General features: G+C 36.0%; 1 protein-coding gene across 1 annotated transcript; it reads right to left on the minus strand.

The window, feature by feature from the left end:
• Positions 1–2,418: 2,418 nt before the first annotated feature.
• On the minus strand, positions 2,419–18,238 carry LOC121727417. The gene is made up of 7 exons (XM_042115260.1): positions 18,194–18,238; positions 16,327–16,532; positions 11,005–11,198; positions 5,220–5,344; positions 3,601–3,776; positions 3,288–3,323; positions 2,419–2,980 (listed from the first exon to the last, which is right to left on the minus strand). The coding sequence occupies exons 2-7, from the start codon at positions 16,504–16,506 to the stop codon at positions 2,501–2,503; spliced, it is 1,191 nt and encodes a 396-aa protein (XP_041971194.1). The 5' UTR covers positions 16,507–16,532; positions 18,194–18,238; the 3' UTR covers positions 2,419–2,500.
• Positions 18,239–19,424: the final 1,186 nt, after the last annotated feature.

Here is a 19,424-nt window from a genome sequence, read left to right on the forward strand (position 1 = left end):
CTTATGCGATTGTAATTCGCATTCGCCTAGTCGCATGCACACAAACACCGTATCGAGGTCTGGCAACCGATCGGCACCACCGGCCGAGTCAGGCGTGTTAGGATTTTTCGTTACGAAATTTCTTGATTCGGTCGCCGCGCTCAAAGCTATGCAATAGCTTAAAAAACTTGTTAAATTATACTTCTATACAGTATGTAACAAAAATAAGTAATAATACTTTAAGATGTGTACGTGTTCCTTGTAGAGAGTTCACTGTGATAGTAGCAGCGCTGAAAGACCAAAATTTTTTTTCACTTTTGTATGGGCAAGGGTCCGAGCGTCATGAGTTTCCCCATACAAAAGAGAAAAAAAAATTTGGTCTTTCAGCGCTTTCACAGTGAACTCTCTACAAGGAACACGTACACACCTTAAAGTATTATCATTTATTTTTGTTACACCCTGTATAGAATTTACCGAGTCTCGCAAAAATGAGTACTCTCTTGAACCACGAATACTATTATATTTAAAAGGCTCGTTAAAATAAAAATAACATTAAAATTTGTTCAGCGGTTGTAGAGTAAGCGTAGTTCTAATAATGCTCATAATATAATAGCAAGAAATATGAAATGAAAAATCAACAATGCGCTATATTTAGTTTCGAGATTAAATCTGATCGAGAAAGTAGAGTTCATGATGACGTCGTTTTCGACAAATGCGGTGGGAAAATGTGAAGAAAGTGCATTAATATTTCTACAATACAGAGGTAATAAAAGACGAGTAATGTAATATCCATACTATCATAAATTACGAAATTGTGTTTTGGCATTTAGATTAAAACTAGCTAATAATATTTGACCGAGCTTTGCTCGGTATTCGATAAAACACGAATAAAATGAAATTTTCTAAAAATGATTCCTAGCAAGATCGATTTATCGCCCCCGAAACCCCCTTTAAACTAAATTTCATGAAAATCGTTGGAACCGATTCCGAGATTCCAATTAGGTATATATATATATATATACAAGAATTGCTCGTTTAAAGATATAAGATTAGCGGGGAACTTTAAGTTCCAGTTTTTATTAGGAAAGTAGTAGTTGCTGTGTTGGCAATATCGAGTAATTAATATACATATATAATATCTATGATTGCTGATTTTTAATTAAACAGTACCAATAAAATAATAATTTTATTAATCTTGAGATCATTGTTACGTCTATACATTCTATTTTGAGTTGAGTTTATCGCAATTAGAAATCGATAATAATTAATTGGCGTAAAATGTCGTGTGTAACGTGTTATGTATTATTTAATTAATTTACAAAATCAGTACCGTAATGAGAAAATGAGTGCCAACAACGAAGTACGCGTACAACATAATATTCGGTTCAATATAAATTGTTTCTTCTCTGTAAAGAAGTTTTTAATAACTGCTATTTAAGAAATTTACCTACTAGATTATTTGAATTCTCTAAAGTAAACTGATCAAGACATCGTCTAAGAGGCAGTCGTAAAAATGAGAAGGCGTTGACGGGAGGTAATGGCATACTTATATGTTGTTTACACATAATTGATTGCCAGGAAAGTAAATATGTTCACTTTATGTGTCCATTAGAAGTTATTACGGCCATAAAATTTTGACGTGAGTGGCAAAAACGAAAGTCTTTACTCACTGGTCACTTGCTGTTGAATGCTGCGATATGGATTATTTCAAATAGTTAATACTTAATACTGAAAGTGGTAGAGTAATAAGGATTATTGAAACATGTATATTTTATTTTATTCTAACCAGGTAAAACAGTTGTGATACTAAAATAGATATTTCTTACATTATATTATTTACGTTGGGACCAAGATTATCAAAAATACCTAATGTCAAGAAGCATACTTTAAAACAAACACAGATTTAAAAGAATTTTATTTCAATACCTTCAAACTTATCGCATTTATTATATTGAGGTTACGATAAACATTCAAATTTTTTTCACTATAAATTATAATTAAGTTAGTGCATTAAGATCTATTTTGCCGATGCATCGTAATTTGAATATTATATTTTCTGCGTAATAAATAAACATGGAGAAACATATTTTATAATTTTCATTTATGTAACATTTTAATAATTATAATATTCAGAATTTTGCATTGCACTTCTCAATATTCTACGAAATTATAATATCTTAACCTGTACAAAATATATCAATAAACGGAGTAATGTTTAGTGGTACATAGAATAAGTAGAGCAGCCTGAATAACTACACAAAAAATAATACTTTTTTTGGAGTAATATTTATTTCAAGTTGCTTTTGTCTAAATTAAAGTTAATATAATTTATATTCCCTAGACTTATGACCAAATGTCTATACCCTATAGGCTATACTGATACAAAATGTTATAATATGTACGTATCTACGTTTAATACGTTTGAAAAAATACTTCTCTATTGGGATACAATACTTGTGATAAATAGGAGTAAATGTTAGTCACTACATTAAATAAGGCCTGAAACAGTTTCACAAACACATCAAGGTGGAACGACAGAAGAGGGACTTTGAAAGCGAAACCCATGGTACGGCAAGTCCAGAGAGTAGTCGGCCTGGACCTCTCCTGGCCTCGTAGTGAGGTCAACGAGAGGTGTATCTATAGCCGAGGAGGCTGGGTATAAAGAACCCTGGACCTCCACTGGCCTAGTCACGAAGTCAGCCAGCGGTGTATCTATCGCGGAGTAGACTGGGTAGGAACTCTGGAGACCCAACGGTACTGGGTAGATAGGAAATTCTCTAGCTTCTTGTGCACTTGTGTCCCTCTTCATAATTTTTACATCATCCTCCGCTATGTGTACTCTATCTACTTTGATACCGCTCGCATCAGACCAGGGCCCGTACGTAGGTGGCGAGCTAGCAGCGACTCCGGAGTTGGCCCAGCCGTCTCGACTCCTCCTCTCGAAGTGGTCGTATGGGGGGAAGGAGTGGTAGAAGCCGTAGTTCAGCGGACTAGTAGCGATCTGGAACAGAACATCTGTTAACCGGTTATCACCAAACGAAATTAGTAAAGTGCATTAGCTGAAACGTGATATTTTATAGGGTAAAACGCATTTATTTCAATTTTTTTATGTTTTTCAATCCATTTTTCTCCCTTTTTGATACCACATCATATTATAAAAAAGGTTGAAAAACACCGTAATATTTACTACGTATAGTTGTTTAAAGATGCTTAAACTTAATTTACTTTGCGCTTTACCCTATTGTTAAGGTACAATTAGTTACGGAAAAAGGTAGTTATTAAGCAACGCATCTTATAGAAATTCATACCTTCCCTCTGTCATGAAACCCATCGTAACTGTCAACCTATGTGATAATAAAAATTAGGGAGGTTAGTAATTTTCATAATCGTTCAACTGACAATTTTGGTTAATATTATTAGCAGATCCGGACCGATTTAATTGGACGTCGATTTTTGTTAAGCCCACGCAAGATCAAATCCCTTAACGAAAATTCCAATCATTTTACAAAATTAATAAGCTCAAATTATTATGTATTTACGATGTACAGTAATTAGTTTGCATATTAGTTATTAGTAGATATTTTTGAGTAAGATAATAATTGCAGACAAAAAGATATTTACTTTTTTAAGGCCTTGTATAGAAGCGAGTATGAGCGCCATTTTGGCTAGGAGGAGCGCTTTTCCTCCGAGAACTGCGAGGAACTGGAAACCCATTGGTACCAGCACCATCCCGATGGACACCACACCGAACATCATCATCGTCAGCATCTGGTGACGGCGCCGACCTCGGTATTCAGCTGAAACATTTATTCTTTTAAATAATGAAATCTTAAACAAAAAATGTATCTAATTTACAAAAGTAATAAAATAGAACATCATATTAATATTTTTTAAATCTAAGAAAATATTAAAAATAGAACATGCTAATAAAATGTTATTGGTCATTTAGGGATATTTAATATTTTTTCCTGAAAGCAAAGTGCTAATTATAGTACGGGAGCCCTAGAACATTTTTTTATTACTATCAAGCTAATTTTTTGTAAGTAGCTTCATTTTGATAAGACGAACAACATATTTTTTATTTGCGAAAAATCTTGAAAGTGGTAGCTAACAGAAATAGAAAGGATTTCATACTTTGACTTGACGGTCCTTATCCGTAATCAAAAAAAATTGTTCTAGGGCTCCCGTACTATCTTTCTTATTATAAAATTCTCGTGTCACAATGTTAGTTAAATTATTACAACTCGAGACTGCAGCGACCATTGTTTGTGCGACGGGATAGCGATGGATGTTGCCATGGTAACATAATATTACTTATTTAGTCACTTCAATAAAATAATATCCAGGACGAAATTTCGAATCGAATCAGAATATGGATAGCCGGGTCAGTAATGTACTTATCTATATATATAAAACTCAAAGGTGACTGACTGATTGACATAGTGATCTATCAACGCACAGCCCAAACCACTGGACGGATCGGGCTGAAATTTGGCATGCAGGTAGATGTTATGACGTAGACATCCGCTAAGCAAGGATTTTGATAAATTCCAACCCCCAAGGGGTTCAAATACCCATGAAAGTTTGCATATAATAATACTTCTTAACGAGAGCGAAGCCGCGGGCAAAAGCTCGTATAAAATATATTCGCTTTACGCAGAAATATTAACAACCAGCAATTTATATTTCTTATTATTAGTTATTCTAATGACTTCAAAAGAATTTATTACATGTTTACCTAAAATATAAAATTATAATAATTGATTAACTAGTTTATTTCATAATTCAGGGGTACTTAGTTATCTATAAAGTTATTTGTTTGGTAACTAAGTTGTTCTACAATACTCTATCATCTCAATATGAGATCGAAAATCTTTACCAATCTAAGAATATGGATTTTTTAAATATTCATAGATTAATGACATAATTAATAGATAATGAGTGTCTAAACACAATAATATGCTGAATTTCCGCGGCGGAAGTTCGGCTTGATTCCGCCTGCAATGTATTTTAAATTACCGATGACACGCCATGCCGAAATTCCGTCGCGTTATATTATATGCGTTTGACATTGCTGACATAATCATGCGGAATTTCCGCCGCGGAACTTCGGCATGGTGTGTTTAGACACTAAGTATCCTGTATCAGCTGTTTAGAAAATTTCCATAATTACTGCCTTCTCTATCGACCTTACTTATTGTTTATATATATCTTCTTACAATTTTATATTATTTATTTACCTTTATCGACAGTCCTCTCGTTGCCGAAGTCGAATTTAATTACGTGAGTGCGTAGAATCTTGGCCATTCTCTGCAGGGCCAGCGTGCGCCAGTCCCCCTCCTCCAATTCCTTTTCGGACCACGGACTAGAATAATAATTTATTCTTTACAAACATTTTCAAGTAAACAATCTTAATTCAAATGCCAAATGCTAATCGCGAAATTTGGAAGAACACGCTGAGCTAATTCAAGTTTTCACTCGGTAAAGAATACGGATGATCTTTGCATACTAATAGTGTTGTAAAAACAAAAAAAATCGGCCAAGTGCGAGGCAGACTCGCGCACGAAGGGTTCCGTAACATTATAGACCAAAATTAGGCCAAAATTTGTGTTTTTTTGCATGGGAGACCCTCTTATTTTTTTATTTAACATTAATATCATTATTAAATATTAAAGTACAAATAAAACTAAGGATTGTGTGAAAAATTCAATCTATACATACATACATACATACATACATACATATACATACATATACATATACATATAAATAAAATTGGAGTGTCTGTTTGTAATATTGAAAGAACCGTTTTTTACTACATGCATATGAATGTTTATGGGGTACAGACACCAAAACAACATTTTTTACAATTTTTGTCTGTATGTCTGTCTGTCTGTCTGTCTGTTTGTTCCGGCTAATCTCTGAAATGGCTGGAGCGATTTTGACGAGACTTTTTTTGGCACATAGCCGATGTAGTAACGCATAACTTAGGCTACTTTTTAACCGACTTCCGAAAAGGAGGAGGATATATTTCACCTTTTTTATATTGGTTCGCGGACAACTCCGTCATTTGTAGACCGATTTCCAAAATTCCTTTGTTGTTGTATGTGATGTAGCCCGAATTTCGTAACATGATCACAAAAGAGGTGATCTGATGATGCAATCCATGAGAAATCGACAGGACTCCTTAAAATTTATATGGAAACATATAGTGATTTTACGTTTTTCTTAAAGATTTTAAGCTTAAACTACCAAAAAATAAGAATTTGCGCCGAAGTACACCCTGGTTCCGAAGGTGCTGTACAGAACTCTTGAATCCTTATAGATAAATTTTGGCGTTGTTTCAAACTCAACTAAAAGCATATTATTATGTCAATGTGTCAATAATATTAATCATTATCATCATCACTATAATTATGCCCTGAATCATCACATTATTTTCAAAAATCTTGCCTTTGATTATATTATTGTTCCACCGTTTGTTGACTGATCTTCAAAACTCTTTTCTTGCTACTTAGTGTTTACGAGTATGGAGGTACAATAACCCGAAATTGGTATAATGCTTACGAAAGTGGTGATTTGGTACTGAAATTCGTGAGATATAAAGGGAACTCCTGGATATTTTTTGGGACACACATAGCGCGTCTATGTGTGTCCCAAAAAATATCCAGGAGTTCAACTATTTCTGTATTCAATCTTCATAATAATTTTTTACTCCGTAGCAGCTAACTTTAGCGCAATTTCTATGTGCAATTTATCGCTTTTTTGTAAATCTATATTAAATGAACTAAAAAGTATTAAATAATTCATATTCTGTACTCAGTATTTCTGTTCTCAGTCTTCATTATTTTAAAGTCGGTACCAACTACCAGCTAACCTAATCGCCACTTCTATAATGACAAAATATAACTGCAACTTACATGACTGGTGCCGACTTCAAATTATGAAGATTGAGAACAGAAATACTAAGTACAGAATATGAATTATTAATTAATATTTTTTAGTTCATTTAAGAAAATTACTATTGTCTTTACCTTGGATGTCGGTTTCAATTTTAAAAGTTAAAAGCTTTTATTTAACTTGCTCTGTATGTATGTAAGTATGTATGTTACGGTGGAATTTTGGAACTCAATTTTAAGCTAGATATATTTAACCGATTGAGCTGAAATGTTGTATACGCGTTTAGTTTGGATGACCATGCACGACATGGTATGTGACATCACTCAAAATCCAATATGGCTGACCATCCAAGCTGGCGAACTAATTATTTACTATGCAGTCCTACAATATTGATATTAAATGAAAGGGCTTGTATAATATATTGAGGATTATAACATAATAGTTAAAAATTTTAAGGAGTTTTTTTTTAGACTATTTAAATAAAAGCTTTTTTTTAAAAATTTTTTTTTTATATATTTTTTTTTTTTTTAAATAATAATTTTACTTTTATTCGTTATCATTAAGATTTTCTATACAGTATTGGCGTTTTTATCTACAACTTTAGGTTCATGAAAAGTGACCAGATCAACTACTTAACAAGATCGTCAAAATCCCATTTTTACTATTTGGGTAAGGTAGGAGAAAATTTCTCTCTTTTTCATTTTCTTCTTTTATCACATTTTGCTGACGCGGACGAAGTCGCGGGCAACAGCTAGTATAATATATACCTACCTATTGCTATTATTGATAAGGGCAAAAAAGGCCAAAAAAATCACGTCTGTTGTATGGGAACCCCCCTTAAATATTAATTTAATTTTGTTTTTAGTATTTGTTGTTATAGCGGTAACAGATATACACAATCTGTGAAAATTTCAACTCTTTAGCTATCACCGTTCTTGAGTTACAGCCTGGAGACATACAGACAGACAGACGGACAGACATCGAAGTCTTAGTAATAGGGTCCCGTTTTTACCCTTTGGGTACGGAACCCTAAAAAAATATAGGTACGTGCGCCACGCTTTCGTATTTTTATCTTAGGATATTGTATTGTTTTGGTTGAAGGAACTATGAAGGCTAAGCAGAATAATATGTTTTCCTGATTCTCCTTTTCCTAGTTTTGAAAATTTTCTGGTACTGTACTGTAGTTTAAATATATTTTTTGTTATTTTTTTAGCTTCTTGTTTATCTATTTAAATATATGGCGTTAAATACAGTTCGAATATCATTGCTGATGATGCTTAAAGTAAAAGTAATTAGAGGTTAGAGTCGGCTAAAGGATTACAACTTGCTCCTTCGACCCAAATTCACAATTTATCATAATTATTTTCTCCGCGCCGTCTTCGTTACATGTAACTTCTTCGTTTTATTTAATAAAGCAACATGATTTCAAAAGTTGTTATGTGATAATAAGAGCCTGGTATTGTAAACGTAGATTTTATATTATATTAAAATTTCAAATAAAAACCTTTTCAAACAAAATTTCAAATACTTTTTAAGAAATCTATTATTTAAAGAAATCTATCTTATTACGATACTATAAACATAGTACCATTAAAAACTGAGTTAACAAAACTGATTTGTTATTTATGAGGATAGAGCTCGCAAGCCATGGCTTTAATAATTTATATTGCGTCGAGATATTCCGATACAAGGATGCACGAGAATCTTAAGTTTATATAAAAGTTTACAAGGTAACCAAACTGATCACTATGCAGGCAAGAAAATATGTTTTAAACTTCGAATCAAAGCACAAAATTTCATATAAGAATTAAAAATAGGTATAAAATTCTGTACCTCGTTATTTTAATTATGCCTCAGGACTCAGGAGTCAGGGCAGATCATTGTACCATCGAGGAAATTGATTCCTAGGCAGTTGACAGACCTTCGTCATGTGGTCGGCTCAATTAAATGTTAGCTGTGGCTGTGATCAGTCGGATGGGTTTGACGTAACGCGACCAAATTACTTAGGTCCGCCAATGCCTAGGAATCAACTTCTCAGATAGTACCTACTTTGACAAAATATCTTATGTATCCTATATTTTGTCTACTGCCCACTTTGTGAACAAATTATGTTTCAGCGCATTGTTTCAATTTAAAATGAATCCAGATGAAATTAAATTGCAAATTACCCCCTAAGCCTCTACACAATGTCCCCATTTTTTCCCGGGTCCCACACCGTCCCCTTTTAGACTTTCAGGGCCCACAAGGGGGCGCTATCGCCCACTTTAGGAAAGGCTGGTTTAGTACATAGGATACCTAAAAAGTACATGGGATCCATTATTACAATAGCCAACAGTAAGTCAAGTTTAACCTTATCAAACATACAATTTCCTTCTCAAAGTACAACATCAAATACAATGGTGTTCGTCGGCGTAATTTTTAGCGCATTTGCTGCAAAACCTAGTTATTGCGCATGTCCAAATCATGTCATGCCATGGCAACGACAACTGTTTACGACTTGACATTTAACCCAATTGCAATTTGTTGGTGGCGTTGCAATGAACAAACCAGTGGGAGAGCCATGCTTCGGCACGAATGGGCGGGCTCGACCGGAGAAATACCACGCTCTCACAGAAAACCTGCGTGAAACAGCGCTTGCGCTGTGTTTCACCGAGTGAGTGAGTTTACCGGAGGCCCAATCCCTTACCCTATTCCCTTCCCTACCTTCCCCTATTCCCTTCCCTTCCCATCCCTACCCTCCCCTGTTACCCTATTCCCTCTTAAAAGGCCGGCAACGCACCTGCATCTCTTCTGATGCTACGAGTGTCCATGGGTGACGGAAGTTGCTTCCCATCAGGTGACCTGTTTGCTCGTTTGCCCTTTTATTTCATAAAAAAAAAAACAATTAAATTTTTACATTTTTCCAAGTGATCCTTAATATCCATATTTTCCAAAATAAAATAATCAAACACTATCATAGTGTTAAATAAATTATTTGTGCGACTGTTAGACAATTTAGGCTTATGTATTTATGTTTAGCTTTTATTATTTTAATCATGTAGAAAATTAAGACGTTGTTTACGACTTGACCAGCAACTTGTTATGGCGTTGCCATGACATCTTTTGGACATGCGCAATAAAAGGTTTGTCCAAAAATACGCCGACGAACACGGCCAATATACGTCAGGTCGAATATACGTCAAACATTAAAAGTGTTTCCACATTAGCCGATCCGATAATATCAGATACCGGTACGACACAAAGTAAAATAATTAAAAATTGGTATCGGATCGGATAGTGTAAAACACTGTTAATTTTACTGACCCTTAGCCATCAGATATTGGCTATCAGCGTCCGATAACGATATCAGATCGGGTGATCAGAAAACCCTGTAATATATTAGTACAAAGTTGGCACGAATAACCGCATGACACGGACTGTGTGACATGGCGTTTAGTGTTTGTTTGTACAATTGCTATATTGCAGAACGTGGGGCGAGTTACGCAATTTCATTGGAGACCCACTTTGTTACGATGACAAATTGTTCTGCGTGCATTAACCCTTCGATTCAATTTGGATGAAGACATCGCATACTATAAGCAAAATTTAAAGTGAAAGAAAGTAACACAAAAAAATTACAAGTGGGAAATTCTAGCAAATATGTACAAGAACAATGACATTAATTATAATAGAATATACAGGATGTAACAAAACTAAGTGATAACACTTTAGGGTGTGTACGTGTTCCTTGTAAGGAGTTCACTGTGAAAGTAGTAGCGCTGAAAGACTATTTTTTTACTTTTGTATCCTGGGCAAGCGCCCAGCATCGTGAGTTTCCCCATACAAAAGTGTTTTTTTTTTGTTTTTGTTGTTTTGAGTGAACTCTCTACAAGGAACACATACACACCCTAAATTATTATCACTTAGTTTTGTTACACCTTGTAGTCGTTGCAAAATATTTTTCCGTGAAAGTCAAAAATTACTTAAATTGATGTTTAGCTGATTGGTGTCAGAGCTGTGTAGTTAAGTCAAAGTTCAGACCCAGCCGATAGATCACAATTGAAATGACATGATCCGACCAAATGACGTTAGTCTGTCAACTGCCTAGGAATCAATTTCCTCGATGGTACATTAACATTACTCTACCTGGTTTCGTTTTCAGGCATAATATTCCCTGTGTTGTCCACCAGTTCGTATCGGACGAGGTTAACACCGTCAGAGATCGGCACGACGTCCGGACTGAGCGCGCGGTCCAGCGCCCGAAGCGTCTTCCTCTTCATGCAACGCACGAACTTCGGAAAATATTCCTTGTGGTCGATCACATCTTTCACATCAACTAGCTGAAAGATGTAAAATAAAGTGAAATAATGCTACAAAGTGTGTGCTTTCGAAGGAGCTCTTGTATACTTCTATGCTATATTATCTATATTCTATACTAATATTATAAAGCGGAAGAGTTTGTTTGTTTGTTTGAACGCGCTAATCTCAGGAACTACTGGTCCGATTTGAAAAGTTATTTCAGTGTTTGATAGCCCATTTATCGAGGAAGGCTATAAGCTATATTTTATCACGATAAGACTAATAGGAGCGAAGAAATAGGGGAAAATGTGGAAAAAAACGGGGGGAAATTATTTGAAAGGGCTTATATTATGACGACCTCTGTAGCTCAGTGGTGAGCGCGTTGGTAGCTCAAGCCGGGGGTCGCGGGTTCGAATCCCGCCGACGGAACAAAAAGTTTTTCAAAAGTTCCTGGGTCATGGATGTGTATTAAATATGTGTATCATATAATAAAAATCTTAAATATATGTATAGTATAAAAAGTATTAAATATATATCCGTTGTCTGGTACCTGTAACACAAGTCCTTCAGGTACTTACCACGGGGCCAGACTGACGTGGTGTGAAGCGTCCATAGATATTATTATTATTATTATTATTATTTGAACGCGCTTATCTCAATAACTACTGGTCTGATTTGAAAAATTCTTTCAGTGTTAGCCCATTTATTGCGAAGGGCTATAAACCATATTTTATCACGCTAAGACTAATAGGAGCGAATAAATAGAGGAAAATGTGGAAAAAACGGGGGAAATTATTTGAAAGGGCTTATCTCACGAACTACTGGAACAATTTTTCTGTTATTTGGATAGATAAGAAGTAGACCACGTGAAGGATCATAGGCTATTTTTGTGGACTAATGTGTCTGTGAAATATCTAATTTACGCGGGCGAAGCCGCGCGGAACGTCTAGTAGTTTCATTTATGTAGTCATAATTATAATTATAATAATAATATCTATGGACGCTTCACACCACGTCAGTCTGGCCCCATGGTAAAGTACCTGAAGGACTTGTGTTACAGGTACCAGACGACAGAAATATATTTAATACTTTTTCATACTATACATATATTTAAGATTTTTCTTATATGATACACATATTTGATACACATCCGTGACCCAGGAACTTTTTTAAAATTAAACGAATCTTAATTTAATGACAAAGTAAAATTGTCTTACGGCTACACTCAGAGACATAATATTGTAATGATCACTTAAATTTAATTTAACGAAGAGTTTGACAGTGGAGTTAATGTCATAATCTCCATTTAATTTAATTCAAATAATTTAATCTCTCATACTGCCGTACTCAGAGTGGAACATTAATTACTTAAATGTAATTAATTAAAAAAAATACATAAGCCTTATACATTATCTGTCAAACTCTATATTAAATGAAGGTTAGTCATAATTAAAATTCAAACGTCTCTGAGTGCGGCATTTATTGCGGCCTAGAAACATAATTTAAGGTCGATAATAAACTAAAATTTTGTTTTACATACAGTGACCTGCGTTAAGCTACTGCCGACATGTGTCACTTGTTGTAAGCGAGGTTTGGACCTCGGCTCGCCTGGGCCGGCAAATATTTTAATATTAACAAGGTGGAAACATTTCTCTAGAAGCAGATTTCACACTAGATACTTAGCATTCGAATATATTGTGGTCCCCCGCGTCGCACCACAGACATGGGTATTGGGTATATCTATGAGAATGATCATGTTTTATTTTCGGAGTTACGCGAGGAAAAAATGTTCATTTCGATAATTATTAATAGACTATTTAGATCAATTAAGCATGTCTTACATCGTTTATGACATTTTCACGGCGGTAATATATTTTACTAGATGTTGCCCGTAGCATTGTTGCGCAATTCTTATTTAATTAATCGCATGGAAACAATATAATATATTTTTTTTAGTAATAAGAACTATGATAATATTATATGAGTAATTTTCGAGAGATTAAGTGTAAAGTCTATTACTTACAGACAGACACAATTTCACATTTCTGACGTGGGAGAGCCTTGCTTCGGCACGAATGGGCCGGCTCGACCGGATAAATACCACGGGCTCACAGAAAACCGAGTCGCCGAGTGAGTGAGTTTACCGGAGGCCCAATCCCCTACCCTTACCCTTCCCTACCCTCCCCTATCCCCTTCCCTACCCTCCCCTATCACCCTATTCCCTCTTAAAAGGCCGGCAACGCACCTGCAGCGCTTCTGGTGCTGCGAGTGTCCATGGGCGACGGAAGTTGCTTTCCGTCAGGTAACCCGTTTGCTCGTTTGCCCCCTTATATCACTAAAAAAAACATTTGTAATATTGACAAGGATATTAGCTAACTATTCTGGTCAATCTCATAAGACTTTCCATAGATTATATTATTGAAGTAGGGCATGGCAGGGTCTAGGAGAGCAGTGGCTATTGAGGAGGTGGGGTGAGGACCTGGCGCAGGCCCAGTACGGTCAATGTACTGCTCAGGCTCTGCGTCCAGTTTTTGCTGCGTGGATGCGCCGCAAGAGAAAACCTCTCATCTTCCGCCTTACACAGGTACTCATCGGACATGGATGCTTCGGTGCGTACTTGTGTAAGGTCACCAGGAGGGAGCCTACGCCAGCCTGGTATGAGTGTGGACACCCTCGAGGTGTGCGACCGTTGGGCCGTGCAGTGCCATGATCTCATGGTGGTGCTTGGGCGGGACCTCTCGTTCTTGAGCATGGTTCGCTGCATGCTCGAGAGCGATGTGGCCTGGCAGGCGGCGGTCTCCTACTGCGAAATCGTCCTTTCGCACAGAGAGGCTGCGGAGCGGAACAGAGATGATAACCCATCCTCCATTCCACTACGCCGGCGTAGGACGGGAGTGCGGAGGCGTCGTTACGCGATCCTCCAAACTTCCGTCTAATACGGGGCTCCGGGCAAGGATGGGAACCTGCCCGGCTTATCTAGTCCCGGCGCCAAGGGGAAGGCTTTAGTTTGCCTAAGCGTTCCCTAACGTTGGTGGAAGTCCGGTCGCTTTGAGGTAGACCGGCCGGTCGTGGAGGGAGTCCTGTATTAGACAGATCCAGGATATCCCTCTGTATACGGCTGAAGGCAAACCACAGGTGGTTTTAGTGGGTAAGAGTCCCACGTACCCCCGGGGTGCTTCATCTAACTGAGGCACATCCCCAACCCGGGGCACCCATGATGGGTTTCCCCTTCGCATCAAAAAACAAGGCCATGGCAGGGTTGTATTCAACCCCGCACACACTTTAGTCATAATGATGTACAAACTGAGCTACATAATTTACTAAGAAATAATATAATATTGTAACATTACTAGATTTGTAGAGATTGAGTCACAATAGATCCTTAAGGGTCCCACTGACGTCAGGGCTGCAACGACCTGCCCTCGAGAAGAAAAACATTAGAAGAGCGAATATAGAATTGACGAAAAATAAGAATTATTTAAATATTTTATACTTACAAGTACGTTATTTCCTGTTTAAGTAATATTTACTATGTACAAAAGTATAATACAAATATAATAATAACATCAAAGAATACTAACTATACTCCACTTTTATTCCACTAAAGTGGATGTTATTATAACAAAGAAAAATCTTTGAATCGGTCAATAATAATGCCCTTTCTAAATCTGAAGCAAAGAACTCAATCACCCGTGAATTTGCGATGATCCTCGAGTGTTTTATTCGTAGAAATCGGAGGGTATTTTTTATTATTTCAAGTTTTTTTGTATAATGACGTACAAAAACACTTTTGATGCTAGTTTACTTCTCAAATTTTGCAAAAAAATATGTATTCTATGTCTAGTTACAAAAATACCATAAGGCGCCTAAAAGTGTATTTCTGCCTTCACGCTTTTGCGAATAAAACTGAATGAAACTTGGCAAAGAGATATTATGAAGGTACAAATAATTATCATTTTTGCACAAATAACAATAAAGGCGCAACGAATTTACTATTATATTTTAGTACCTATCAGGGCCTGTCCACATGTCCACGTTACAACGTCGTCAACGTGGAACGGTGAGATAACGTGGCACGGTACGTTGTCGTGACGTGAAATTTTACGTCAACGTAACATAAAAATGCACGTCACGATGTAGGAACATTGTACGTCACCATGCCTTGTAAAACTGCTACTTTATTACTACTTATCTAGATATGGACCGCACAATAAGTATTCTGCGTCTACTATTGTTAAGAAGACGGAGAGAGAGATTTCAGAAAAAAAGACGTTAAACGTTGACGTCCATTTTTACGTTACGTTGACGTAAATTTGCACGTCACGTCAACATACCGTGCCACGTTACCGCACCGTTCCACGTTGACGACGTCGTGACGTGGAGACGTGGACAGGCCGCTGATAGAATGTTTGATGATAATAATAGAATGAGTATAAATACACTTAAAACGTAAATATAGCGTAGATTCATTTGCAAATTGCAAATAATATTTTCCTTTGATGTTCGTAAGCTTTGGTATAAAGATTGTTTCTAGAGCTTAAGCGAGAGCCCAAGGGTATTAAAATGGTTTCAGTATAATGATAAAGACGTGATTAAAATGTAATCTTTTCGAGTTGTGAAAAAACGGATAGTTCTCACATCGTTAGGAATCACCTGACATAATATAACGCGAATATTGAAGATACTCCTATATCATATAGTGTATAGTGTATAGTGTATACTGTATAAGTTTATTTCGACATCGGTAAGAAACATAACCTACTCCAACAGCGACTTTAGACCTGTACTATGCATCTGTTTTTTGTCGACAAAAGATATTCTAAAAAAAAATTATATTCTACCCAGTGCCGTAAATAGGGCGGTGCCACCGGTGCCCAGGCATAGGGCGGAGACTCTGGGGGGCGCAAGAATGGCCATACCAGGCAACTCTTATTTTTTTGAATTGCTCAGCCGAACATACAACCTTCTCCTTTTTGGAAGTCGGTTAAAAAACAAAGGTGCAGATATATTATAAGCTCGCACAGGGCGCAAGAAAGGCTATTTACGGCACTGATTCTACCGCGGATATAAAGCGCTCGGGATTTCGGCGACTTTTCTTTTGCGTTTTTGGAATCGTAGTAAATGAAACTTTTAAGATTAGATAAAATCACCCATCAATCAAACTCAAACCTTTTTGGAGCAGTCTCTCCAGATGATCCTGACGACGTCGGCCCCCTCCAGCCACAGGTCAGCCATGAGGGTGCTGAGGTACTGGTCCGTAGTATTCTCCCCATTGCAGCAAGATATCAGCACGACTATCGTTATGAAAGAAACTTTCATAACTTCAAAATGCAGAATCACGTTTTTCATTTCGTCGTATGTGCCATTTCATACATCTGGAAAATGAGATTTTTATGATTCTCAGCGATTTTATTTGAAAATGTTCGATTTATTCCTAATTCCGCGAATATGACCCAAAGGAGTACTGGGCCTTATATTAGTCTAATAAACAGGATTATTTTTTAATCTTAATATCATAATTATTACAATAATTATGTAAAGTACATAAATTATACTAGTTTAATGATATTATTATTATTTTTGTAAAGCCTAAGACGATGTTCAAATGTTCAATGAAATATAAATGTCACAGCCAACTGGTTAAAATAGCCGTTCAATCATACAACTAGCCCTTTGACTGAACAACGACATTCGATCACACCACTATACGTCGTTTAGCCGACTTGGTGACTGCAACGCTCAACACTACAGCTAGACGATGCTTAGCCAACTAGTTAAATGGCAAATTAACGTTTAACCATTAGTTTACGGTCATACGGTCACCGGTGACCGAGACAATAGAAATTCTATTGTGTCTCGGTTTTCCACGATCGACGGGTTAAATATATAATATTGAGGCATGATTTAATAATAATAGAAACTTGCAATGCTTCCTGTTCCAAATGATGTAGTAGAAGGAATATACCAAGCTAAGGTTAATTAAATAATTACTATTAATAGTTAATACTTTTGGATTATTATTCTTCAACGTTAGGATGTAATTAGTCACCTATGACCTAAACTGGACATACACAATTAGTCGTCTGTCATTCCAAATGGCTTCGTAGTCTAAAATAGTAAAAAGTTTATTTTGTGAATAGAAAAAAAAACAATGCTTTGAATGGACGACTCCTATACAGAATGTAACAAAACTAAGTACTTTAGGGTGTATGTGTTCCATATATAGAATTTACTGTGATAGTTATAATATAAGTATAGCAGTGCTGAAAGAGCAATTTTTTTTTGTGATTTGTGTGGGCAAGAGTCATGAATTTGCCCATGCAAGTCACAAAAAATAATTCTATATAATAATTAATAACTAATAAGGAACACATTTGGACGTGGGAGAGACATATCTACTTGTTGCTATTATTGATATAGACCAAAAAAGGCCAAAAAAATCACGTTTGTTATATAACAAACGTGATTTTTTTGGCCTTTTGGGCTCCCATATGGGAGCCCCCCTTAAATATTAATTTATACGTGGGAGAGCCATGCTTCGGCACGAATGGGCCGGCTCGACCGGAGAAATACCACGTCCTCACAGAAAACCGGCGTGAAACAGCGCTTGCGCTGTGTTTCGCCGAGTGAGTGAGTTTACCGGAGGCCCAATCCCCTACCCTATTCCCTTCCCTTCCCTCCCTTATTCCGTTCCTTTTTCATCCCTACCTTCCCCTATTACCCTATTCCCTCTTAATAGGCCGGCAACGCACCTGCACCTCTTCTGATGCTGCGAGTGTCCATGGGCGACGGAAGTTGCTTTCCATCAGGTGACCCGTTTGCTCGTTTGCCACCTTATTGCATAAAAAAAAAAAAACATACACACCCTACTTCATCATCATATCATCATCACTTACTTTTGTAGCACCTTGTATATTCAGCAAAATAATGACACAAATAAAAATTATTTATTTGTGTCCTACGAATAATAAAAACTATTTGTATCATTATATTTTATATTCAAAAGTTATAGAAATATAGAAAAAAGTTAACATACCAACCGAGTAGTCACTTTTAATACTTCTATGATCGGTGTTCGCCAATGTCACGATACGAGTAAGGCATGTCATGGTCCCCATACTATATAAACTAAGTGGCGGTCAGAAAGCGAGCAATTTTCCACATGGCCACTGACCAAATCATGTTAATATATGACCACAGAGCTAGCCTATGTAGACCTAATGATATACTTAGTGTTTGAATAGTTCTAGAATTCTATTGAACCTTAAATATTATCTACATGTTATTCATAAGCAATATGAATAACATGTAGATAATATTTAAGGTCAGGATGGTAATTTAAGCATACTAGTGAATCCTGGAATACAAATTGAATTGAATATAATATGATAAATTAACAAGATCATTTTATTAGACACTAAGCATTTTTTTCTAAAATGATTTAGGAAGGAAAAGAACTTATAAGGATTTAGGAAGGAAAAGGACTTATAAGGATTTAGGAAGGAAAAGAACTTATAAGGATTTAGGGAGGAATAGAACTTATAAGGATTTAGGAAGGAAAAGAACTTATAAGGATTTAGGAAGGAAAAGAACTTATAAGGATTTAGGAAGGAAAAGAACTTATAAGGATTTAGGGAGGAAAAGAACTTATAAGGATTTAGGAAGGAAAAGAACTTATAAGGATTTAGGAAGGAAAAGAACTTATAAGGATTTAGGGAGGAAAAGAACTTATAAGGATTTAGGAAGGAAAAGAACTTATAAGGATTTAGGAAGGAAAATAACTTATAAGGATTTAGGAAGGAAAAGAACTTACAAGGATTTAGGAAGGAAAAGAACTTATAAGGATTTAGGGAGGAAAAGAACTTATAAGGATTTAGGAAGGAAAAGAACTTATAAGGATTTAGGAAGGAAAAGAACTTATAAGGATTTAGGGAGGGAAAGAACTTATAAGGATTTAGGGAGGAAAAGAACTTATAAGGATTTAGGGAGGAAAAGAACTTATAAGGATTTAGGGAGGAAAAGAACTTATAAGAATTTAGGAAGGAAAAGAACTTATAAATAAGGATTTAGGAAGGAAAAGAACTTATAAGGATTTAGGAAAGAAAAGAACTTATAAGGATTTAGGAAGGAAAAGAACTTATAAGGATTTAGGGAGGAAAAGAACTTATAAGGATTTAGGGAGGAAAAGGACTTATAAGGATTTAGGAAGGAAAAGAACTTATAAGGATTTAGGAAGGAAAAGAACTTATAAGGATTTAGGAAGGAAA

The sequence above is a fragment of the Aricia agestis genome, chromosome 5 (genome assembly GCF_905147365.1).
Source record: "Aricia agestis chromosome 5, ilAriAges1.1, whole genome shotgun sequence".
In the NCBI taxonomy this organism is placed as follows: Eukaryota; Metazoa; Arthropoda; class Insecta; order Lepidoptera; family Lycaenidae; genus Aricia; species Aricia agestis.